We start from the raw sequence: 27,215 nt of genomic DNA on the forward strand, positions 1-27,215 counted from the left end.
CCTACCCTCACCACCTGGGGGCGGGCCCGTCAGGAAGTCCAGTACCCAGTTGCACAGGGCGGGGTGAGCTTGATGACGAGTTTGGAGGGTACTATGGTGTTAAATGCTGAGCTACAGTGGGGCAAAAAAGTATTTAGAAGGCCACCAATTGTGCAAGTTCTCCCACTTAAAAAGATGAGGCCTGTAATTTTCATCATAGGTACACTTTAACTATGACAGACAAAATGAGAAAAAAAATCCAGAAAATCACATTGTAGGATTTTTAATGCATTTATTTGCAAATTATGGTGGAAAATAAGTATTTGGTCACCTACAAACAAGCAAGATTTCTGGCTCTCACAGTCCTGTAACTTCTTCTTTAAGAGGCTCCTCTGTCCTCCACTCGTTACCTGTATTAATGGCACCTGTTTGAACTTGTTATCAGTATAAAAGACACCTGTCTTCAACCTCAAACAGTCACACAAAAACAAATGCCCCAAACACGGGGACTAAAACAGTCCAGCAAAAAATCCACGAACAGGAAAACAAGTTTAACCTCTAACGTGCAGACTAGTCACACAAACAATCCCGCACAAAGAGCAGGCGGGCCGGCTGGCTAATAAAGCCTAACTAATCACCAAATAAACCACAGGTGTAACCAATAAACAGACAAGGAGGGGGAGGAAAGAATCAGTGGCAGCTAGTAGGCCGGTGACGACGATCGCCACCCGAACGGGAAGGGGAGACACCTTCGGTAGGAGTTGTGACACATAGAGTCAAATAAAGTTAGTTCAGGGTCATCGATGTGTCTGCTTGGGGGGGAATATATACGGCTGTTATTATAATCGAAGATAATTCCCTTGGTAGATAATGCGGTCAACATTTGATTGTGAGGAATTTGAAGTCAGGTGAACAGAAGGACTTGAGTTCCTGTATGTATTTATGATCACACCACGTCTCGTTAATCATAAGGCATACCCCCCCCCCCCCCCCCGCCCCTCTTCTTAGCAGAAAGATGCTTGTTTCTGTCGGAGCGATGCGTGAAGAAACCAGCTGACTGCACTGAGTCCGTTAGCGTCTCCCGAGTGAGCCATGTTTCCGTGAAGCAAAGAACGTTACAGTCTCTGATGTCTCTCTGGAATGCTACCCTTGCTCGGATTTCATCAACCTTGTTGTCAAGAGACTGGACATTGGCGAGTAGTATGCTAGGGAGTGGTGGGCAATGTGCCCGTCTCCGGAGCCTGACCAGAAGACACCCTTTTACGGTGTCATTGTTTAGGGTCGCCGGCTGGGATCCGATCCATTGTCCTGGGTGGAAGGCAAAACACAGGATCCACTTCGGGAAAGTCATATTCCTGGACCTAATGATGGTGAGTTGACGTTGCTCTTATATTCAGTAGTTCCTCCCGACTGTATGTAATTAAACCTAAGATTACCTGGGGTACCAATGTAAGAAATAACACGTAAAAAAAACAAAATACTGCATAGTTTCCTAGGAACGCGAAGCGAAGAGGCCATCTCTGTCAGTGCCGGAAGTACATGGATTTTTTTCCATAATTTATTCTCTCATTATCTGAGGAATGACACGTTTTGTACTTTTGAACAGCAGTCCATCTGAGTATGTCAAGTCCTCTCTGAAGGTTCAGTAGTGCTGTATTTTCTTTGTAACTTTCCCTCTCGTATCTGGCCATCCTTTAACTGTTTCTGTGACTAGTCTTAACTCTTCATCTTCTGCCGTTGTTGTTTTGAATTGCTGCAATTTCTCTTCTGAAATAGTGATGTAGTTTACATCCAGCTCACCATCCAGCTCTCTCTGTTCCTTCAGGTATGCTCAGCTCAGTGCATCAGCGATGTGCATCTCTGTTCCTGGTTTGTATATCACATGTAGACTATCTCTGTACTCTCATCAGCATTCTACTACACTGTCTCTGACGCTCGTCGGATGTGGCAGGGCTTGAAAACTATAACGGACTACAAAGGACCGTAGATGCCCAGTGACATGAGCCTACCAGACGAGCTAAATGCCTTTTATGCTCGCTTTTATGCTCGCTTTGAAGCATGCGTGAGCATGCTGAAGCATGCGTGAGAGCACCAGCTGTTCCGGACGACTGTGTGATCACGCTCTCCGTAGCCGTTGAGTGCAAGACCGTTAAACAGGTCAACACTCACAAAGCCGCGGGGACAGATGGATTACCAGGACGTGTACTCAAAGCACGCGTAGACCATCTGGCAAGTGTCTTCACTGACATTTTCAACCTCTCCCTGACCGAGTCTGTAATACCTACATGTTTCAAGCAGACCACCATAGTCCCTGTGCCCAAGAAAGCGAAGGTAACCTTCCTAAATGATTACCGCCCTGGAGCACTCACGTCGGTAGTCATAAAGTGCTTTGAAAGACTGGTCATTGCTCACAGCAACACCATCATGCCAGAAACCATACTCCAATTCCCATACCGCCCCAACAGATCCACAGATGATGCAACCTCAACTTAATCCCACTCCACACTGCCCTTTCCCACCTGGAAGAAGGAACACCTATGTGAGAATTCTGTTCATTGACTACAGCTAAGCGTTCAACGCCATAGTGCCCACGAAGCTCATCACGAAGCTAAGGGCCCTGGGACTAAACACCTCCCTCTGAAACTGGATCCTGGACTTCCTGACGGGCCACCCCCAGGTGGTCAGAGTAGGCAACCGGGTGGGTGGGTTCCTGAATGCTGTAGCGGTCTAAGGCACTGCATCTCATTGCTAGAGGTGTCACTACAGACACCCTGGTTCGAATCCAGACTGTGTCACAACCTGCCGTGATTGGGAGTCCCATAGGGCAGTGCACAATTGGCCCAGCGTCGTCCGGATTTGGCCAGTGTAGGCCGTCATTGTAAATAAGAATTTGTTCTTAACTTACTTGCCTAGTTAAATAAAGGTTAAATAAATTTAAAAAACACATCTGCGACGCTGATCCTCAACACTGGGGCCCCTCAGGGATGCGTCCCTTCCTGTACTCCTTGTTCACCCACGACTGCATGGCCAAGCACCACTCTAACACCATCATTAAGTTTGCTGACAACACAACAGTGGTAGGCCTGATCACTGACAACAATGAGACAGCCTATAGGGAGGTGGCAGTGTGGTGCCAGGACTAGGGTTGCAAAGGGTCGGAAACTTTCCGGTAAATTCCCAGAATTCTTCCGGAGATTTTCCATGGGAAGTTAAGCCCAGGAATTTGGGGAATTTTGCTTAAATTCATCAATTCATTATAAAAGCCCTTCTTACATCAGCTGATCAGCTGATGTACAGAAACCCAGCCTGAAACCCCAAACAGCAAGCAATGCAGGTGTAGAAGCACAGTGGATAGGAAAAACTCCCTAGAAAGACCGAAACCTAGGAAGAAACCTAGAGAGGAACCAGGCTATGAGGGGTGGCCAGTTCTCTTCTGGCTGTGCCGGGTGGAGATTATAACAGAACATGGCCAAGATGTTAAAATGTTCATAGATGACAAGCAGGGTCAGATAATAATAATCACAGTGGTTGTAGAGGGTGCAACATGTCAGCACCTCAGGAGTAAATGTTAGTTGGCTTTTCATAGCCGATCATTTAGAGTATCTCTACCGCACCTGCTGTCTCTAGAGAGTTGAAAATAGCAGGTCTGGGACAAGGTAGCACGTCCGGTGGACACGTTCGGGTTCCATAGCCGCAGGCAGAACAGTTGAAACTGGAGCAGCAACACGACCAGGTGGACTGGGGACAGTAAGGAGTCATCAGGCCAGGTAGTCCTGAGGCATGGTCCTAGGGCTTAGGTCTTCTGAGAGAGAGCGCGAAAGAGAGAGAGAGAATTAGAGAGAGCATACTTAAGCTCACACAGGACACCGGATAAGACAGGAGAAATACTCCAGATATAACAGACTGACCCTAGCCCCCCGACACAAACTATTGCAGCATAAATACTGGAGGCTGAGATAGGAGTGGTCGGGAGACACTGTGGCCCTTCCGACGATACCCCGGGACAGGGCCAAATAGGCAGGATATAACCCCACTCACTTTGCCAAAGCACAGCCCCCACCACCACTAGAGGGATATCTTCAACCAGCAACTTTACTATCCTGAGACAAGGCCAAGTTGAGCCCACAAAGATCCCACCCCTGGCACGAACCCGAAGGGGGGGGGGGGGCTCCAACCCGGACAGGAAGACCACATCAGTGACTCAACCCACTCAAGTGACGCACCCCTCCTAGGGACAGCATGGAAGAGCACCAGTAAGCCAGTGACTCAGCCCCCGTAATAGGGTTTGAGGCAGAGAATCCCAGTGGAGAGAGGGGAACCGGCCAGGCAGAGACAGCACGGGCGGTTTGTTGCTCCAGTGCCTTTCCGTTCACCTTCACACTCCTGGGCCAGACTACGCTCAATCATAGGAACTACTGAAGAAATTAGTCTTCAGTAGAGACTTAAATGTCGAGACAGAGTCCGTGTCTCTCACATGGATAGGCAGACCATTTCATAAAAATGGAGCTCTATAGGAGAAAGCCCTGCCTCCAGCTGTTTGCTTAGAAATTCTAGGGACAGTAAGGAGGCCTGCGTCTTGTGACATGTACATGTAGGTACAATTGAAGTCCGAAGTTTACATACACTTAGGTTGGAGTCATTAAAACTCGTTTTTCAACCACTCCACCTGTGGATGTATTTCAAGGCCAACCTTCAAACTTAGTGCCTCTTGTTGACATCATGGGGAAATCAAAATCAAAAGAAATCAGCCAAGACCACAAAAAATAAATTGGAGACTTCCACAAGTCTGGTTCATCCTTGGGAGCAATTTCCAAACGCCTGAAGGTACCACGTTCATCTGTACAAACAATAGTACGGAGGTATAAACACCATGGGACCACGCAGCCGTCATACCGCTCAGGAAGGAGACTCTTTCTGTCTCCTACAGATGTACGTACTTTGGTGCGAAAAGTGCAAATCAATCCCAGAATAACAGCAAAGGACCTTGGAGGAAACAGGTACAAAAGTATCCACAGTAAAACGAGTCCTATATCGACCTGAAAGGCTGCTCCAAAACCGCCATAAAAAAGCCAGACTATGGTTTGCAACTGCACATGGGGACAAAGATTGTACTTTTGAGAGAAATGTCCTCTGGCCATAATGACCATTGTTATGTTTGGAAGAAAAAGGGGGATGCTTGCAAGCTGAAAAACACCATCCCAACCGTGAAGCACGGGGGTGGAAGCATCATGTTGTGGGGAGGCTTTGCTGCAGGAGGGACTGGTGCAATTCACAAAATCGATGGTATCACGAGGAGGAAAATTATGTGGGTATATTGAAGCAACATCTCAATACATCAGTCAGGAAGTTAAAGCTTGGTCGCAAATGGGTCTTCCAAATGGACAATGACCCCAAGCATACTTCCAAAGTTGTGGCAAAATTACTTAAGGACAACAAAGTCAAGGTATTGGAGTGGCCATCACAAAGTCCTGACCTCAATCCTATAGAACATTTGTGGGCAGAACTGAAAAAGCATGTGCGAGCAAGGAGGCCTACAAACCTGACTCAGTTACACCAGCTCTGTCGGGAGGAATGGGCCAAAATGCACCCAACTTATTGTGGGAAGCTTGTGGAAGGCTACCCAAAGCGTTAAACAATTTAAAGGCAATGCTACCAAATACTAATTGAGTGTATGTGAACTTCTGACCCACTGGGAATGTGATGAAAGAAATAAAAGCTGAAATAAATCACTCTACTATTATTCTGACATTTCACATTCTTAAAATAAAGTGGTGATCCTAACTGACCTAAGACAGGGATTTTTTACTAGGATTTCCATACATGTTTCATTTTAAAACAGCTTAACTATTTATCTGTACATGGAATTTTATTTCTTTTTGTTTTACTCTTTTTTCTAATCTTTACAGGAAAATGCCACGGCACTATCTGATGTGTGGAGACATTTCACTGCAGCTAATGTAGAAGGAAAAGCTTTGTACATTTGCAAATACTGTGCCAAATAATATGTGAAGAATGCAACAAAGATGCAGAATCATCTGGCCAAGTGCATAAAGTTCCCTCAGCGCTCCCAACAAGTGTAACCGATGTGAAATGGCAAGCTCGTTAGCGGGGTGCTAATAGCGTTTCAATTGGTGACGTCACTCGCTCTGAGACCTTGAAGTAGTTGTTCCCCTTGCTCTGCAAGGGCCGCGGCTTTTGTGGAGTGATGGGTAACGATGCTCCGAGGGTGGCTTTTGTCGATGTGTGCAGAGGGTCCCTGGTTTGAGCCCAGGTAGGGGCGAGAAGAGAGCTATACTGTTACACAAGCAACCTCTGACAAAAGTCCTATTACTTCTATTCGAGGTGAAAATTATGAATCAGACACCTTATCGATAGCAACAGCTCATAGTCCTCCTGGAATCTGAAGTTATTTTCACAAAATGGAGGAACGTACAGAAATGCAGATGAATGTCTTGCTCAAGCTGTGTATGCAACTGGTTCACATCTGATGCTCACATGCAATGTGTATTGGAAGAGATTTCTGAATGTTCTTCGCCCAGCATACACCCCTCCAACCAGGCAAGTATTATCTACTCATTTGCTGGATGCAGAGTTCAAGCGAAGGTCAAGCAAATCATAGTGAAAGCAGACTGTATTGCAATCATCTCTGATGGGTGGTCGAATGTTCATGGGCAAGGAATAATTAACTACTTCATCTTCACCCCTCAACCAGTATTCTCAAGAGCACAGACACAAGAGACAACAGACACACCGGTCTCTAAATTACAAAGGAGCCGAAGGCAGTCATCAATGACCTTGGACCCCAGAAGGTATTTGCGCTGGTGACAGACAATGCTGCGAACATGAAGGCTGCTTGGTCTAAAGTGGAGTCCTAACCTCACATCACACCCATTGGCTGTGTTGCTCATGCATTGAATCTGCTCCTCAAGGACATCATGGCACTGAAAACAATGGATACACTCTACAAGAGAGCCAAGGAAATGGTTAGGTATGTGAAGGGTCATCAAGTTATAGCAGCAATCTACCTCACCAAGCAAAGTGAGAAGAATAAGAGCACCACATTGAAGCTTCCGAGCAACACCCGTTGGGGTGGTGTTGTCATCATGTTTGACAGTCTCCTGGAGGGGAAGGAGTCTCTCCAAGAAATGGCCATATCACAGTCTGCCGATTATGGACAGCCCCATCAAGAGGATCCTCCTTGATGATGTATTTTGGGAGAGAGTGGTAAACAGTCTGAAACTCCTGAAACCTATAGCAGTAGCCATTGCACGGATTGAGGGAGACAATGCCATCCTGTCTGATGTTCAGACTCTGCTTGCAGATGTAAGAGAAGAAATCCGCACCTCCCTGCCCACTGTTGCTCCCAGCAGAGGAAACTGCAGTTCTGAAATCCATCAAAAAGAGTGAAGACTTCTGCCTGAATTCAGCTGCAGCGTACATGTTGGACCCCAAGTGTGCTGGCAAACGCATCCTGTCTGGTGCAGAGATAAACCAGGCCTGTGGTGTCATCACTACCGTGTCTCGCCACCTTGGTCTGGAAGAGGGCAAGGTCTTGGCAGTCTGGCGAAGTACACTTCTAAGCAAGGGCTTTGGGATGGAGTTGAAATATGGCAGTCATGCCAAGATATCTCATCAGCCACCTGGTGGAAGGGACTTTGTGGATCTGAGGCTCTTTCCCCTGATGCCTCCATTATCCTCCAAATCCCACCAACATCAGCCGCCTCAGAGCACAACTGGTCCTTGTTTGGGAACACTCACACCAAAGCATGCAACAGGCTGACCAATACAAGGGTTGAAAAATTCATGGCCATCCGGGCAAATTTGAGGTTTTTTGAGCCTGACAACGAGCAAATACGGCTGGAAAGTGACAGTGAAGATGAGGCCTTAGAGTCTGATGTTCAAGAGCTGGACAATGAAGAGGTCCAGGGAGAAGACATGGAAGCCTGAGAGGAAGACAAGCAAAGCTTTAGTTTCTAGACTATCATTTTACAGATGTATGTTGAAAAAGTTTTTGGGAGATGTGATGGATCATTGGGATCATTCAGTATTCCCTTTGTTTTGTTGTTCAGTGAAATCATTCCATGTGAAGAGTCAATTCATTTAATTAAAGTTCAATTCGTAACTAAATATTTGTATTTATTTCTATTGGAAGGATTTAATCATTTGTAATTATGTCTTCTTACAAGGTGAAAGGTGTATGTTTCTGTCTCCATATGATATGGTAAATATATTCAACGCAAAAATGCAACGTGAATGGTATTAATATGAATTTGCATATGTTTTAGTTAATATATTTCCGTTAATTCCCACAGAAATTTTCCACCTCTGAATATTCCCCAAAATGTGATTCTAGCCAGGACAACAACCTCTCTCGCAATGTGCGCAAACAGGCCCCCATTAACATCAACAGGGCTGTAGTGGTGCGGGTCGAGAGTTTCAAGTTCCTTGGTGTCCACATCACCAACGAACTATCATGGTCAAAACACACCAAGACAGTTGTGAAGAGGGCACGACAACACCTTTTCCACCTCAGGAGACTGAAAAGATTTGGCATGGGTCCCCAGATCCTCAAAAAGTTCTACAGCTGCACCATTGAGAGCATCCTAACCGGTTGCATTACCGCCTGGTATGGCAACTGTTCGGCATCTGATCGTAAGGCGCTACAGAGGATAATGGGTTTGGCCCAGTACATCACTAGGGCCAAGCTTCCTGACATCCAGGGCCTATATACTAGGTGGTGCCAAGTCATAGACTAGTCAATCTGCTACCTCATGGCAAACGGTAACGGAGCACCAATTCTAGGACCAAAAGGCTCCTTCACAGCTTCTACCCCCATGCCATAAGACTGCTGAACATCTAAACTAATCCAATTTTCACCTGGACTATTTACTTTGACCCCCCCCTCCCCCCTTTGTTTGAACACTGCTGCTACTCGCTGTTTATTATCTATGCATAGTCACTTTACAATTTACATTGATTAACCTGTACCCCCGCACATTGACATCGGTACCGGTCCCTCATGTACAGTGCCTTGCGAAAGTATTCGGCCCCCTTGAACTTTGCGACCTTTTGCCACATTTCAGGCTTCAAACATAAAGATATAAAACTGTATTTTTTTGTGAAGAATCAACAACAAGTGGAACACAATCATGAAGTGGAACAACATTTATTGGATATTTCAAACTTTTTTAACAAATCAAAAACTGAAAAATTGGGCGTGCAAAATTATTCAGCCCCCTTAAGTTAATACTTTGTAGCGCCACCTTTTGCTGCGATTACAGCTGTAAGTCGCTTGGGGTATGTCTCTATCAGTTTTGCACATCGAGAGACTGACATTTTTTCCCATTCCTCCTTGCAAAACAGCTCGAGCTCAGTGAGGTTGGATGGAGAGCATTTGTGAACAGCAGTTTTCAGTTCTTTCCACAGATTCTCGATTGGATTCAGGTCTGGACTTTGACTTGGCCATTCTAACACCTTGTATTTCTCCCATAACTCATCAAACTCACTGTCACATCAGTTTTTCCACACAATTGTGGGCACTGCGGATGAATTGGATGCCAGTGTACAGATCAGTTGCTTCAACCTTAAGTAACTTGTTAGGGGGATCGAGCAGGCGTGAACCATGAAGGCAATGAATCTGAAGCTCGGGTCAGAAACAGCTTTCAATAGGCCCACAGCCTCAGGTCGCACCTCTGTACCGTAGCAGCGGGTACTCTCGATTTCTCTGAGCAGATGGAAGATGCTGTCCAGAGATTTTATAATAATGACACTCACCGTGGCCAGATGACCAGTTTCAGTTTTTCTCCTGTATATTGTTTGTTTCCTGAGGAACTTGTAAATGGAATTACACACATTAAAAAAGTCATCCAATGCACCCTCAGAGGACATAGTGTGCACTATGACTAAATGCAGCTAGTGGTTAAAGCAATGCACATACGGCACTTCCCGATTCAGCTTGTCCTGCACTACCTTTTGCATGCCCCCATGTTACACTGGCGCCATCATAACATTGACTAAGAATCGTTAACATTTGTTAACTGACAGGACCAAGTTAGTCAGCGATAAAGCAGCACATTCTTTACTCGTTGCCATTGATAGTAGCCGCTCACAAACACGGTTGTTTTCGCCCACTTAACGGAATACAATTGAAGTGTTCTCGCACCCGGGTTGGGTATTTAGTCCCATACACTTTAAGTGTGTACCACGAATCACCTACTACCTCACTCATGTTTCGTTCTGGATGTTATGAGATGTGTATGTGGCATTGTGGGGAATTGTGCTTAAGGCAAGTTCTTTGTCTTTCCTGAGCGTGTAATCTAACATTGCCAGGAATAGTCCACCCCCCCCTCCCCTCTTGCATCCAAAGTTCCCGAGAGGAAGCTCATTAACAGCAAGAAATTCCACAATGTCCACAATCGATGCCAAATACATACGATTTCTTGCAAGCTGTGCAGAAATAACAGGTGTTGAAATCTCTGCTCCCTGTGCATTCCTTGCTTGTCTTTCTGTCCAAAGTAACATGCATTTCAAATGTTCTTTGCTTGATGTGTGCCTCCCCAGTCCCTTGTTGCTATCAATGGCATGCTGGCAGTTATTATATCTGTAAGGGTTTTCCCCCTCTTCCTCTGAAGAGGTGTAGCAAGGATCGGACCAAGATGCAGAGGGGTAAGTGTCCATGTTTTTAATATGAAAAAAACTCAACGTGAACACTAATACAAAAACGTGAACATAACCGAAACAGTACCGTGTGGCAAACAAACACAGACACGGAAACAAACACCCACAAACCAACAGTGAAACCCAGGCTACCTAAGTATGATTCTCAATCAGAGACAACTAACAACACCTGCCTCTGATTGAGAACCATACTAGGCCGAACACAGAAATAGAAAAACATAGATACACAAAACATAGACTGCCCACCCCAACTCACACCCTGACCATACTAAATAAAGGCAAAACAAAGGAAAATAAAGGTCAGAACGTGACAATATCCAGTTTGGGTGAATGCCTTATCGGTGTTAGCATTGGAGCCGATGTAACACTTTCAACAAGGATAGTAGAAAGCTGCATCTGCCTTGCAGGAATATTCCAGCCACTCTCTGCCTTTGAACCACACGCTACAAAATGCCCGTTTTCTCCCACAGTACAGGCAGGTTGGGTATTTCCCCAGACAAACCCGCGCTGGCTCTTCATCACCGAGGCCGTCAGGCACTAATGGAGGCGTCGGTGCTTGTATTAACCTGGCAGTGTGCTGCTGCTAGGTTTGGTCTTGGCGGCTGCAGGCCCCTCCTCGGGTTGGTTACCTCCTATGTCACCAGGCTGCAAGATGGTTGCGCAGGTACCTTTGCTGCTGGGCTCGACGGCCTTGGCCTCGGTGATTAGCGTCAGCTCAGCGGCCTTGGCCTCTGTGGCAGGCTTCTCTCCCTCCTCGCCGCTTTGATCCGATGCTGCCATTGTGCCCTGGCGAAGCCACTTTCTAGTATCCACCATGCTATCAGCTACCTACCTAAATGTTAACATTAGCTCAATTCCATCCAGCTGAGCGGTGAAAGTTTTTTTTTCTTCGTAGTACGTAACTTTGAAAGTAAACCTAAACCGTCAAATTGAAGGCCAATCAAAATGTGAAGGCCAATCAAAATTAGTTTATTTTTAACTGGTAAAATGTGTATGACATACGTATGATGCATGCAAGGGAATTGTATGAATGAAGCATACACAACAAATCGGTTGGGCATGACGGAGGGGGCAGATTGTGGGACAGAATATGGATACAAAACTGAGGGGGCACAATATTCCAACTAAGGGGGCAATGCCCCCCTTTGCACCCTCGTGGCGCTGGGCCTGGTTATGAATACTCCTTCCTTTAATGAAAGATGATTGAATTTCACTGATTATATCATCAAGGCCTTGTTTCAGCCTATTGACATAGACATGGGCTAGTAACTTATTGTCAGTTGCCAACAATGTGATTGGTCTCCAATTGTCCAGGTAAAGAGAGTCCTTCTTTGGTTTGGGTATAAGAACTATTAGTCCCTGTCTCAAAGAAGGAGGTAAGATAGCATTAGCAATACCCTCTTTGTAGACCAAAAGCAATAACTCTCTAATATCAGGCCAAAAATGTTGATAGAATTCAGGAGACCACCATTCCGGTCCAGAAGATTTACCTATAGGCATTTGTTTAATGGCTTGGTCCAACTCAGTAATATCTACATCAGAATCACCTGTTTAGCCTTTTTTCTATAGGCTAAACAGAGTTATTAAAGGAATCAAAAAAGGAATCCAAGTTGCCTTCCCAAAGATGACATTGATATAGTGAACAGTAGAAAGTGTATTTTCTTATTAATCACTTCAAAATCATCAGATATAGTGTCATTTACATAAATGGATTAAATCCTATTCCTACTATGCATACTTTTCTCCAAATTAAAGAAATAAGATGTTTTTTTTCTCACCTTTTTCAATCCATTTGGCCTTTGAATGGATGAAGGCATCATGTGCCTTATCGTTGTATATGTCGTTCACGTTGGCTTTTAGCAAGCTGTGGTTTTTCATTTTCATTTAAATCAAGTTTATTGCTCAGCCTGTTAATATCAACAATAATATCCATGAGCTTGATGAATCTTTTCCGAACTAGCATTTTACCAGTAGCTACGGGACCCGTAGCCAGCAAGACATCGAATTCTGAATTTAATCATTTCCCATTTGTTAGTAGGAGAAAGAGCAGAATCGAGACAGGTCTCTCTGATAAGAGCTTTAGACTGTAAACAAAATGACTCATTCTTTCAAATAAAATAATGAAATGTTCAATATGTTTTAGAAAATCTCTTTGTCATTATCAAAAGAATAATGGAACAATGGTCTGTCAGAGGAGATGAAGAAATACTACATTCACTGACAAGATTCATAAAATTGGAAGATACCAACCAATAATAATTTCTATATTTGAATTGCCTGTCGCTAGTTAAACCAATAAAAAAAAAATTAAGTTGGATTCTGAGAACGCCAAATATCGGAAAGGTGAAAGTTGGAGCAGAAATGTATAATTAAGTTATTTTAAAAATGGGCTGAATGCCTGGTGGGATACCTATCCATCCAGTCATCAGGAGCCCCTCATGCCATATGGTCCATCCTGATATTGAACATGCTGTAATTATCTTCAACCACCTTTGACTCCGGAGACGAATGCGGGACCCGTAGCCAGTTAACGTTATAATGTAGGTAGCTGTCTATATTATTGTGATTAAATTACATAATTTTTTAAATAAAAGTGCCATTTTACACAAACGTTAGCGTTTGCTTCGAATGCCGACCGTGTGTATGACAAGCACAGCTAGCATGCAGCGATTGCTAAATTGGATAGCAAGACTGGCTAATGTAAGTTAGCAGCTAGCAAGTTAACTAGATACAATGTAATAGTTTTGTCAAATTGTTGCTATAGCTTAAATGTTATGAATAGTTATCGATTTGGCCCATTGTCATATCAGTCCCGTGTTTTAGCTAGGTTTGCTGGTGAGCTATTTTCTTCTGGACTAAGTGGACAGACATAGTCTGCAAGATTTGTTTTGCTTGTTTTGTTTTGCCTATTTAACAAATCTAAATGTTTTTTTCTTGATAGCAGAAGTTAGCAAATGGTTATCTAATGTCATGTTAAAACCTGTTGAGAGCCTTTAATCTGCTAGGTAGTGGAAGAATATGACGTAAGTATGACTGACTAATACATCGACATCAGCCTGCTGTGTTGACTTCGGCCAAATATGGACGGCCACTGCTGGTGTTGTTGGATCAAATCAAATGTATTGGTCACACACACATGGTTAGCAGATGTTAATGCGTGTGTAGCGAAATACTTGTGCTTCTAGTTTCTGACAGTGCAGTAATATCTAACAAGTAATCTATCAATTCCCACACTACTACCTAATACACACAAATCTAAAGGGGTGAATGAGAATATGTACATATACAAATATGGACGAGTGATGGCCGAGCAGCAAAGGCAAGGTGCAATAGCTGGTATAAAATACAGTATATACATGTGATATGAGTAATGTACGATATGTAAACATTATTTAAAGTGGCAGTGTTTAAAGTGACTAGTGATCCATTTATTAAAGTGGCCAGTGATTGGGTCTCAATGTAGGCACCAGCCCCTCTGAGTTAGTGGTTGCTGTCTGGTGGCCTTGAGATAGAAGCTGTTTTTCAGTCTCTCTGTCCCAGCTTTGATGCACCTGTACTGACCTCGCCTTTTGGATAGTAGCGATGTGAACAGGCAGTGGCTCGGGTGGTTGTTGTCCTTGATTATCTTTTTGGTGGGGGAATGTGCGGGCTGTCATAAATCCATACTGTATGTGTTTGTTTGAGCTGATTTTATTATCACTGCCACCTAATGTTGCTATAAAATGTCTATAACAATCAATCCTGTAGTTCATTTAGGCATTTCTGCTCATGTCAACATTCATCTGTCATTGTTATGATATTGGTCTTTGTGCTCTTTCTCTGGTAGTTACTAAAACTATTTTGTTCCCCCTCTTCTGTATTTCAGTGTGATTCAAGACAGCTTCTCTCAGCAGCAACCCATGGCTGGCTTCAGGCAAGAGGATGTGGAGGTGTTCTACGATATGGGGGAGGAGCTGGGGAGGTTAGTTCTGACATCTGTAGGGCTAACTACTATTACTATCTGAGAGCGCACAGATTCTTCTGCTTTTTCAAGATCGGACGTGTTTGTGTGATACTGTTTTGCTGGATGATACTAGCCTTGACTTGATTCAGCTTGCCCGGTGCATCAGTGGGTAGAGTTCGCAATTCAGGGCGAGTGAGGTAAACTCTAAACCTGGCCTACCCAGCACATCAGACAGTTTCAATCAAGTATGCCTACTAATGAATATGTTTTCAATGAGGTGGTAGAATAATGCAGATCTCTTATCACCTTTTCGTTCTCGCTTGCATGTGAAGTGAAACACAATTTCTCCAATCTTTTTAATATAGAATCCGTTGTTTGACTCTCATAATTGATATACCAGTATAATACCACTTATTTAACTTGAAAATGCATAGCAGGAGGAAAACATCCATTGGCACATCCCCAGTGTATTTGTGGGACTGTTTATTAAACTGCATTGCACTCTGCCTTGTTATACAAGCTCTGTTTTTAGCAAGTCCTTGTAAACTAAACAGAGCTAGAGCAATAGAATGAGTCATGTGCTTGTAGAGGATTAAAACCTGACTTCATCTCAAATGGCACCCTATTCCCTTCATAGCGCACTACTTGAACATAGTGCTTTATATGGAAGTAGGGTTTTTTGCTACAGTGTTGCAGCAGAAGAATTACATAATTGTGTTGGGTACTAACTTCTAAACTTGAAGTATCCTTATTCATGTTACCATATTAGAACTGAGGGTAATGGAAATCTACTGAGTGAGAAAGGGGAGTGCAGGAAGAACATGTTATTGTTAAATCTCAGGTATCCTATGGAGAAGAGAAGTGCCACAGTCTGGTTTCAGTCAACAGATAAGGTAGGACAGCCATGAGTTGGGGAGGAGTGAGGAATTTGGGCATTTATTTTCTGTCCATGCCTCTAGGTTTAGACTTACTGTGAGAGTAGGGGAGACTAAGTTTGCTCAGGAAACTGCAGGAGTTAATGTTCTCCTGTGACGGATTTCCATCATTTGGATTCTGGAGAGGTTATTTTTGAGATCAATGTAGAACCGCAATAAAATAAAAATGGGGGGGAGGGGGGTGACATTGCCTAATACAGAGAAGCTGTTCTACAAAATATATTCCCAAATAAATGTTTTCTTAAGTATTTTATTTTTTCTGTTAAGCTGTGTACACTGAACTGACATGAATGATTGTTGCTGACACTCCAACGTTCAGATGAAGGGAATTAAATAGTCTATAATGCGCACCACCGCAGCGCTCAATTCAAACAGTGGTGTGAAGCCTACAGGGAAACATGTATTCTGGCAAGCAGTCAATGCACAATAATTCTTAATGCAATCACATTAACACTTTTAAAAGCACTTTTGGCAAATGTAATTTGAAAGCAGTTTTGGCCTAAAAAAAAAGAGGGAATCACAGTTTTCCATTGCTACCACATTTATTTCTCTACTCCTTCAATTGCGCAAGTGGTATGTTTTGACAAATGTAGTTACAAGCATGTTAGGGGCAGCTGCATAACAGAGCTCTTAAAGGGGCAATTGTTTCTTAAAAGGGCAATGACATAGGCCTACTTCGTAATAGAAACAACAACAAAAAATGTGGGTAGTGAATAATAATAATTCATTTATAATAACAATCAGGATGTTGTGTCCAATGGGGTAAATGTAAAGGGACAAACGCCATGCTTTAGCCTACGTACATTTTCAGTGGTGATGCATCACATGGGGCAGGTGGGGCTCCAGCAGATTTGCATGCAATTCTGTTATTTCATGTCACGACAATAAATCAGTTGGCAAACTATTTTATTTTATTTTAGAAAATTGCTTTATCTAATAAAGCATATGTGTTCGCTTTCCCATTGTCTCTGTTTGTTTTGGTACATTTTCATCTCCAAAATGCAGCTGTCTCAGCCTCGCTCTGTGCTTTCTGTGGTGGAGGGGCAGACAGAGAAAGTACTGTGTGTACACTACCAGTCAAAAGCTTTAGAACACCCCCACCTTTCCATTTTTTATAGAAATTTAAGCAGTTCAAGTCCAGTGAATAACCTGAAATGGTACAAAGGTAAGCGGTAAACTGCCAGAGGTTTTAAAAAAAGTTTAGGTTACCAAAAGCTGAAAAAATAATTTACATTTCAGAGTTATATTTTTTTTAAAGGCCTTTTTCAGGGAACAAGTAATGGGTTAACAACTTACAGCTGATCTGCAGAAATGGAAGTAAATTAAGCCTTGAAGGTTGATGTTAACAATTCCTACAGGTCTCCCAACTTTTGTTGATACAAACCCGTACAAACCCCCTGTCTGTATAAAAGCAGTGTTGGAACAGACTGTGTTACTACACCCTCTTAAGCATTATTTGGACAATATTGTACTGCAAGAAAGTAGTATATTGCTATCATAATGTCGAGAAAAAGGACATTAACAAAGGAAGACAGATAAACCCTATAACCCAATAAAAACTGGAAAAATGGAGGTGTTCTAAAACTTTTGACTGGTAGTACAGGTGTCGTTTATCTTCTCTGGTTGTACGTGATTGGCTCAGGGTGCTGTCACTCATGAGGACACTACGTCCCCGCAGCACCTGCTGGGAGAGCTAGCCAGCAAAAGCAGGGTGCACCTGATACAATGATTGTTCTCGATTATATTGACTGATTGGTTCTGTATGGGGTGACGAAAGCCCCTCTTCGGTGCTCCATTGGTTTAAGGTAGAAGTTCCCGCCCAATAAGGCTCATTGTCATTGGCCAAAGATAAACCAACGTCTTGTGCCCGTTAACTCTGGACTGATGTGTCAACTTCATAGCTAGCTAGTTGATTACCACACGCTGTTTCCACGTCTTTAAGCTAGGTAGCGTAGCTATGTAGCTTAGTTATGTCCTAGAAAATAATTTTCTACCTTTAGTATTATGAAGGAAATGTGTATAGAACGCCTGGTGCTCATTATTCACCTAAACTTTAAAATATGTCCATCCAATAAAATAAAGCATGCTGGAAAATGAGATTCAGGTCGAGTGGTTGGTGGTGGATCATGTAGCAGTTGCTAACATTTGTTTTGACGTAGGCTAGCTATAATATCCTATAGGCTACATGCATTATAGTTGATGTTTGATGGCAGACTGTATTAGGCATGGAACCACATGTAAAATAAGGGTTAGTTATACATATCTTTGATGGAAGTGTGCAATAGATTGAGCAAGAGAATAGTTGCATGTTGTTAACCGGGGCCCTTTATAACAGGCAGGCAGACACAGAATATTGCAGACAGATTACTAGCTCGTTTACACAAGAAAAGTCTGCTGGACTACCGTGGTCTTCTGTGCAATAAGAGCTAAAGATATGGGAAGTAGCCATAAACTGATAATAACCCATGTTATAACGTTTGTCTGTGGCTCAAAACTCATTTATGTGATTCAATGTGTAGTCAGTGTAGTGTACTGGTTTCGATGCCTATGAGCTTTGTTGATTGAGTTTGCCCCACAAATATTTTCATTTTAAAATCACTCCTGTACATTTTATAGACACTATTTTGCATCAGTTGAGCAACAGGTGATAATGCCTATTGCTAATAGCACATCTGATAATATAGACCATGGGCTATATGCATGGTCCAATGTTTTTTTTTCAATGTTTCACCAATATGTTATTTCACTCATTTCTGGAGGTGGAAATTATATTCTAGATGGTATCAGCGTCATTTTATTTTCATTAATGTTGGAGTAGAATGTCCTTTTTAAAAAGCTTCTCAGACCTTCTACATAACAATGATCCCAGGGAGGACCACGGACCCCCTAAGAAAAGGGACTGGGATTGGTCAAGCTCAGTTAAATACATGTACAAAATTATAATTTTTCCCTAAAAGCATGATGGTCATAGACTTTCTTACAGGCCGGTGACATCACGACTTCCCATCAAAACAACTCCTTGAATGCCCTACTCCTTGAAATTTGCAGTTGTCTAAAAAACACTATTTTGTGATTTAAAAAAAAAAAATGCTTTAGTGTGCACTTTACTGTATACTTTTATACTTATACACTTTTGAACAGTAAAAGTTCAAAAGTCACTGGTGAACGTCTTTAAGTTTCAGTCATAGGATTTATTTTTGTTTAGACTCCTGGGAAAGGGCTTGCAGACATACATTAAATGGCAGAGCAGAAAATGCATTTCTTTGCAGACACACAATAACCTAAGACATTCCGTTAGGAACGGATTCACTCTCTGGAATGCAGCCTTCATAGCTTCTTCTTCCTATAGCATTATCATGCGCTAAATCAAATGTTGGGTGATTTTAGATTTTTTTTGTCACCCACTTTACATTTGCTAATGGTCTTCATCTTATTACATCAAAGTTATGAACCTGCCAGCCAGTGTGTTGCAATGCAGCCACTGAACACGAGCCTATACAATCTGTAGTCAAGATTGGTTAATTGCTTCAAATCGGGATTTTCCTAGAGAGCTATCTGATTGTGGCCCAGTCACTCTTTCCTGTGTATTCTATGTTCATGTTTTACTTTGTATCATCATTCTCATGATGTCATTTCCCCCCTCCCCTCAGCGGACAGTTTGCCATCGTACGGAAGTGTAAAGAGAAGCCCTCTGGCTCTGAGTACGCCGCCAAATTCATCAAGAAGCGTCGCCTGTCGTCTAGCCGCCGTGGCGTTAGCCGCGAGGAGATCGAGAGGGAGGTGAACATCCTGAGAGAGATCCAGCACAGCAACATCATAACGCTACACGACATCTTCGAGAACAAGACCGACGTCATCCTTATCCTGGAGCTGTAAGGGAGACTAGATGATACCAGGGTCATATTCATAAATAATGTCAGAGTAGAAATTCTGATCTAGGATCAGTTTTGTCTTTAAAAAATCACAATTCATGAGATAGGGGCGGCAGGTAGCCTGGTGGTTAGAGCATTGGGCCAGTAACCAAATGGTTGCTAGATAGAATCCCCGAGCTGACGAGGTAAAAATCTGTCGTTCTGCCCCTGAACAAGGCACTGTTCAGAACCCACTGTTCCTATGCCGTCGTTGTAAATAAGATTTTGTTGTTAACTGACTTGCCTAGTTAAATAAAGGTTCAATAAAAAAAGAAAGAAAAAACATAGATATGGGGACGTGATCCTAGAACAGCACAATACTCTGAGACATTTTATACATACGGCCACAAACCTGGGTTCAAATTAGCCTGTGTGACATTCTGTTCCTGCTCTCTTGTTAAGTGAAAAATCCCAAAACATCCTGATGTGGTTCTGTTGAGATGCTAGTTGTGTGTGTTGTTTTAGAGATTCATCTGTTTATGTTGTGTTTCAGGGTGTCTGGGGGGGAGCTGTTTGACTTCTTGGCAGAGAAGGAGTCTTTAACAGAGGAGGCTGCCACACAGTTCCTCAAACAGATCCTGGATGGGGTCCACTACCTGCACTCCAAATGCATAGCTCACTTTGACCTCAAGGTACACACACACACACAGATCCCGGACGGGGTCTACTACCTGCAGTGCCACACTCCAAACGCATCGCGCACTTTGATCTCAAAGTGGACTGTAGGCTGCGGAGCTGGGTAAACCAGGGTCATGTTCAACGAAAAACATTTTGCAATGGAATACACTTCTTATTCTTAAGTCCAGGTTGTCTCTAGTGCCTAGTGAACACCATCCAGGCTGGTGTTTTCAACAGTCATCCTTATTAAACACATACACTATATATACAAAATTATGTGGACACACCTTCAAATTAGTAGATTCGGCTATTTCAGCCACACCCGTTGCTGACAGATGTATAAAATCGAGTACACAGCCATGCAATCAGCCATGCAAACATTGGAAGTAGAATGGTCTTACTGAATAGTTCAGTGACTTTCAACGTGGCACCGTCATAGGATGCCATCTTTCCAACAAGCAGTTTGTCAGATTTCTGCCCTGCTAGAGCTGCTCTGGTCAACTGTAAGGGCTGTTGTTGTGAAGTGGAAACGTCTAGGAACAACAACGGCTCAGCTGCAAAGTGGTAGGCCACACAAGCTCACAGAATGGGACTGCCGAGTACTGTAGCGGGTAAAACTCTTCTGTCCACGGTTGCAACACTCACTTCCGAGTTGCAAACTGCCTCTGGAAGCAACGTCAGCACAATAACTGTTTGTCTGGAGCTTCATGAAATGGGTTTCCATGCCAGAGCAGCCACACACAAGCCTAAGATCACCATGCGCAATGCCAAGCGTCGGCTGGAGTGGTCTAAAGCTCGCTGCCATTGGACTCCAGAGCAGTGGAAATGCGTTCTCTGGAGTGATGAATCACGCTTTACCATCTGGCAGTCCAACGGACTAATCTGGGTTTGGCGGATGCCAGGAGAACGCTACCTGCCCCAATGCATAGGGCCAACTGTAAAGTTTGGTGGATGAGGAATAATGGCCTGGGACTGTTTTTCATTGTTCGGGCTAGGTCCCTTAGTTTCAGTGAAGGGAAATATTTACACTGAAGAATACAATGACATTCTAGACGATTCTGTGCTTCCAACTCTGTGGCAACAGTTTGGGGAAGGCCATACAGAAATGGTTTGTTGAGATCGGTGTGGAAGAACTTGACTGGCCTGGACAGAGCCCTGACCGCAACCCCATCTAACGCCTTTTGGATTAATTGGAACGCCGACTGCGAGCCAGGCCTAATCGCCCAACATCAGAATGGAAGCAAGTCCCCGCAGCAATGTTCCAACATCTAGTGGAAAGCCTTCCCAGAAGAGTGGAGGCTGTTATAGCAGAAAAGGGGAGACAAGCTCCATTCCCATGATTTTGGAATGAGATGTTTGACAAGCAGGTGTCCACATACTTTTGGTCATGTAGTGTACCATGATAGTATACTGTTTAGGATATTATAATAATAGTAATAATCATTCAGGTCAGTTATTTATTTTCGACATATGACGTTGTTATTATATTTCAAAACATCTGTAGTGTATCCATTCTCTTCTAACTTGTATTATGGAATGCTTGTTTGTTTTTGTTGCAGCCGGAGAACATTATGCTGCTGGATAAGAATGTTCCCAACCCCAGGATCAAACTCATCGACTTCGGCATCGCTCATCAAATCAAAGCTGGGAACGAGTTTAAAAACATCTTCGGAACGCCAGAGTTCGTTGGTGAGACCCTCTTCTACCGCTCAAGACCAAAAGAGCCATGAACAGTTTTTTTAACGGCATTAGTACGGCTTTTATTTTCAAATTGATTCTTTTCACTTCGGGTTTGGATTCCCTTTGGAAAAAATAAATTCCTTATTCCTATGAAAGACATACAGTATCCATAAAATGTCTGTCCAGAAATGTTATTGTTATGGTATGCCCACATGGGGAAAATATTCTTTGACATTTATCTTATTTAGTGGAGGTCTGTTGATGTCCTTGACGACCATCTGGGTTGAATTAAAGCTTTAAAGTGATGCTGGTGTTGATGCTGCTTGTTTTACAGCTCCAGAGATAGTCAACTATGAACTGCTAGGCCTGGAGGCTGACATGTGGTAAAATGGACTAAGATCATTTAAATGTTTTTTATGATTTTGAGAATGTTTTCTTGTTGTTACTGTTGTTTCTCTCTGAGGGTAAATCTCACTAAGTTTTGTCCCTTTTGTCTCCAGGAGTATTGGAGTTATCACATACATTCTGTAAGTACTTGTTCACATTATAATGGTTGTCTCTTTTCATACAGTCAGTTGAGCAATATTAAACAGTGTTATGTTAAATTATTTCAAATCTACACACATTTTTGCATTACAAATGACAACTCTAGAAGTGACACGTATTTCTCAGTAATTCCATCATCAAAATGATGATATAGCAAGAAAGCCAATCTACTGTGTATAACGTTTGGCCATGACCTGAAAGATGACATGATACAGTACTACTGTTTTACCTCCTGTTGAGTGTTCTTATTGTGTTCTCACCATGCTGTCTGTTGGTCCTCAGGTTGAGTGGTGCCTCTCCGTTCCTGGGGGAGACCAAGCAGGAGACTCTGACCAACATCTCAGCAGTCAACTATGACTTTGACGAGGAGTACTTCAGCAACACTAGTGAGTTGGCCAAGGACTTCATCAGACGGCTGCTGGTCAAGGATCCCAAGTAAGCCTGGTTTACGCTGGACGGAATATGCCAGGGAATGCTTAACACAACATACACAAGAACCATGTACTTTGTCTTGTCTTTTTTAATAGCATATTATCTTAGGGACCCGAGCAAGAAATAAAGGTTTGTACCTTGTTGCACCAATGTTAGAACTGCAAATACTAAAGCATAAAAGTAAGGAAGAAATGAGATTGATTTTCATCTCTAATCATTTAACAATGCTTCTTCCAGGAAGAGAATGACCATCGATGACAGCCTTCAGCATCCCTGGATCAAGGTAGGTACCTTTCACCATCTCATACATACTGTACCTCACATATCAGTAATCCCCAAACTACAGTGCCTTGCGAAAGTATTCGGCCCCCTTGAACTTTGCGACCTTTTGCCACATTTCAGGCTTCAAACATAAAGATATAAAACTGTATTTTTTTGTGAAGAATCAACAACAAGTGGGACACAATCCTGAAGGGGAACGACATTTATTGGATATTTTAAACTTTTTTAACAAATCAAAAACTGAAAAATTGGGCGTGCAAAATTATTCAGCCCCTTTACTTTCAGTGCAGCAAACTCTCTCCAGAGGTTCAGTGAGGAACTCTGAATGATCCAATGTTGACCTAAATGACTAATGATGATAAATACAATCCACCTGTGTGTAATCAAGTCTCCGTATAAATGCACCTGCACTGTGATAGTCTCAGAGGTCCGTTAAAAGCGCAGAGAGCATCATGAAGAACAAGGAACACACCAGGCAGGTCCGAGATACTGTTGTGAAGAAGTTTAAAGCCGGATTTGGATACAAAAAGATTTCCCAAGCTTTAAACATCCCAAAGAGCACTGTGCAAGCGATAATATTGAAATGGAAGGAGTATCAGACCACTGCAAATCTACCAAGACCTGGCCGTCCCTCTAAACTTTCAGCTCATACAAGGAGAAGACTGATCAGAGATGCAGCCAAGAGGCCCATGATCACTCTGGATGAACTGCAGAGATCTACAGCTGAGGTGGGAGACTCTGTCCATAGGACAACAATCAGTCGTATATTGCACAAATCTGGCCTTTATGGAAGAGTGGCAAGAAGAAAGCCATTTCTTAAAGATATCCATAAAAAGTGTTGTTTAAAGTTTGCCACAAGCCACCTGGGAGACACACCAAACATGTGGAAGAAGGTGCTCTGGTCAGATGAAACCAAAATTGAACTTTTTGGCAACAATGCAAAACGTTATGTTTGGCGTAAAAGCAACACAGCTGAACACACCACCCCCACTGTCAAACATGGTGGTGGCAGCATCATGGTTTGGGCCTGCTTTTCTTCAGCAGGGACAGGGAAGATGGTTAAAATTGATGGGAAGATGGATGGAGCCAAATACAGGACCATTCTGGAAGAAAACCTGATGGAGTCTGCAAAAGACCTGAGACTGGGACCGAGATTTGTCTTCCAACAAGACAATGATCCAAAACATAAAGCAAAATCTACAATGGAATGGTTCAAAAATAAACATATCCAGGTGTTAGAATGGCAAAGTCAAAGTCCTGAATCCAATCGAGAATCTGTGGAAAGAACTGAAAACTGCTGTTCACAAATGCTCTCCATCCAACCTCACTGAGCTCGAGCTGTTTTGCAAGGAGGAATGGGAAAAAATGTCAGTCTCTCGATGTGCAAAACTGATAGAGACATACCCCAAGCGACTTACAGCTGTAATCGCAGCAAAAGGTGGCGCTACAAAGTATTAACTTAAGGGGGCTGAATAATTTTGCACGCCCAATTTTTCAGTTTTTGATTTGTTAAAAAAGTTTGAAATATCCAATAAATGTCGTTCCACTTCATGATTGTGTCCCACTTGTTGTTGATTCTTCACAAAAAAAATACAGTTTTATATATTTATGTTTGAAGCCTGAAATGTGGCAAAAGGTCGCAAAGTTCAAGGGGGCCGAATACTTTCGCAAGGCACTGTATATCACTAACCCCCCCCCAAAAAAAATATATGCAACTGCTGGCTTATAGCACCCATTATACTGATGTTTTTTGGCCAGACAAAATAATTGAGCACCCCCCCACACACTTTTATCTACTATCCATTAAACCCCCTCCCAGGTGATCAAGAGGCGAAACGTGCGCCAGGAGGAGAGCGGAAAGAAGCCGGAGCGCAGGCGCCTGAAGACAACGCGTCTAAAGGAGTACACCATCAAGTCCCACTCCTCCATGCCCCCCAACAACACCTACGTCAACTTTGAACGCTTCTCCCAGGTGCTGGAGGAGATCGCTGCTGCCGAGGAGGGGCTGAGAGACCTGGAGCACAACCAGAGGTAGGGGGGGGAGGGGGGTAAACGGAGGGATGGATGGATGATTCAATGAATGGGCAGATTAATTAATTAGTGATTATTAAAAACTCATATAAAGCCGTTCTAGTTGGGTACAACAATAAATCTATCCATTCATGCTAACATCCCCCTCTCTTCTCAAAGGTCATGTCAGGAGGACGTGGCTGCTCTACTCTCTATCTATGAGGAGAAGGAGGGCTGGTACAAGGAGGAGAACCAGAGCATCGCCAGCAACCTGGATCACATCCGCCAGGCTCTGCAGTGTACCCAGGCCCAGCGCAGGCAGAGTCAGGAGGATGCCCGCGCCGCCATGCTGGCTGCTAACGCACTCAAGAGGACGTTTGGGCGCCTGGAGAACCGCTACGAGGTCCTGGCGGAGCAGGTGGCGTCGGAGGTGCGCTGGGTGGAGGAGCTGGTCAGAGGGATAGAGAGGGAGAAAGACAGTCTGGTCATGCCCTGAGACCTGGCTCCAGCTTGGCTTGTAGAATAGTCCTGAGCCTGGCCTGCCTTCTAGAATCAATGACATTATTCTCATAGAATCACTGACATTAGTCTGAATCTACGCTCTTCAGTTTCTTCTTTCTAGGGCGGTCTGGTCATGGCCGATAGGCAAAGTCCTACCGGGCTGGGGCTGGAGTCACTGAATTACATTATTCTAGTTCTCAGCTTACTTCCTACTATGTCCATGTCTGTGTGTGTGTATGGTACAGTCAGGACAGTACATGTACACCAGCTCTCAGAGTTTTTCTGGTGTTGGTGTGGTTGTTGGAATCACAGACATTACTCTGCTTCTGCACTCTCAGCTTCTTCTTTGTCTGTGTGTTTGTGGCACGAACAGGGCACATATTCTACACCAGCTGTCATCAGATTCAGAATGAGGGTCCAGAGTTCTTCGGGTTAGAGAAAACGCTGGGCCCCCGATCATAATCCATGCTGCCCCTCACACACATTTGATTGGGAAAAAGGTTACTCCTCCTGTATCACTTTGTATGGAGAGAACTAGCAACGTAGAGTCCTTATTATGAATATGTTCGGTCAACAAAATATGTGTTTAATAATACATTTTCTAAATAAATGTTTAATGTTGAAGATAAGGATTTTGATTGTTATACGCAATACTGACACATTGTAAAATACGCTGTTCGTTTTTGCAGTATATTTGGTTATGATTTGGTTTTCTGCACCGGCAATCATTTTCCTAAAGAGTTTTAAGCTCCATAGTTGAAGAAATACATGGTATATGCACCTGTGTGACAGCCTTAGTCTGGCTTGGTATGTCAATTTTAAGTACGCAATCATAACATGTATCATTCACAGCTGACTGTTATAAGTAACAACATAGTACAAATTGCACAGAAATAACAGGAAATTCATGTTGATGTATTATAGGGAGATCTCAGTACTTCATCTTATTGACAGTAGGCTATCTATTCTATACCATATGTCACTCAGCTGACTTGTTGTACTGTGATGCAAATGAAACAAATGCAAACACTATAGCTGTCTTACCTAAGGAGAGAGTAGTCTTAAAATATATAGATTGTATAAACCTGTTTTGCTCTTTGTACGCTGTGCCTGGATATAGAACACCTTATTGCCTATACATAAGCAAAAACAAATTTGTAGTAATGGTTAGACATGTTAGTGAAAATACAGGCTTAGTTGCTGTCCCTCAAAACGCTTTGGGCCAGTTTCCTGGATAAAAACATGCTCAATGGAAGTTGTACATTGAATTTGGTTTTTAGCCCAGGACCAGGCTTAATCTGTGTCTGGGAAACTGCCCCGTTTGAGTACAACTATTGTACATAAGATTCTTCCCAAATGATCTGCATGATGTTAAACTATGTAAAGTATAAAACATATATATTTTTTCATTACGACCATAATAACCCACACACTTCAGACATTCCACGAGTTAGTCATTAAATCTATGCATCACATTCCATGTTCACCATAAAACTATAGAACCCTATATACTGTGTAATTCCCTCGTTTAATATTCTCATTTGCACTTAAGAATACAGCAGTGTTCCAAACTATCTCCCACTGAATTATTTTAATGTTTGCAAAATGTATAATTGGTATGTATTTATTGGTTTGAACAGTTTTAGACAGGTTTGTGTTTTAAATAAACAAGCTTAAATACATGTAGCTTAACTTTCCTTG

General features: G+C 43.0%; 1 protein-coding gene across 3 annotated transcripts; it reads left to right on the forward strand.

Annotated features, from left to right (window-relative positions):
- The first annotated feature begins 12,810 nt into the window (after positions 1–12,810).
- On the forward strand, positions 12,811–27,196 carry LOC110508314 (death-associated protein kinase 3). Of its 3 annotated transcripts, none has more exons than XM_021588742.3 (11): positions 12,811–13,196; positions 14,522–14,617; positions 19,185–19,406; positions 19,939–20,077; positions 21,623–21,752; positions 22,078–22,126; positions 22,244–22,270; positions 22,572–22,724; positions 22,959–23,004; positions 24,823–25,034; positions 25,194–27,196. In XM_021588742.3, exons 2-11 carry the CDS (start codon positions 14,556–14,558, stop codon positions 25,507–25,509), a joined length of 1,356 nt encoding a protein of 451 aa, XP_021444417.1. In that variant the 5' UTR covers positions 12,811–13,196; positions 14,522–14,555; the 3' UTR covers positions 25,510–27,196. The 3 variants fall into 3 exon arrangements, with proteins under 3 accessions (XP_021444417.1, XP_021444418.1, XP_090081894.1); XM_021588743.3 differs by having other exon boundaries at positions 13,109–13,356; XM_090225768.1 differs by lacking the exons at positions 12,811–13,196; positions 14,522–14,617 and adding an exon at positions 15,240–15,492.
- The last annotated feature ends 19 nt before the right edge of the window (positions 27,197–27,215 follow it).

The sequence above is a fragment of the Oncorhynchus mykiss genome, chromosome 28 (assembly GCF_057628025.1).
Source record: "Oncorhynchus mykiss isolate SJ-2025 chromosome 28, ASM5762802v1, whole genome shotgun sequence".
Lineage (NCBI taxonomy): Eukaryota > Metazoa > Chordata > Actinopteri > Salmoniformes > Salmonidae > Oncorhynchus > Oncorhynchus mykiss.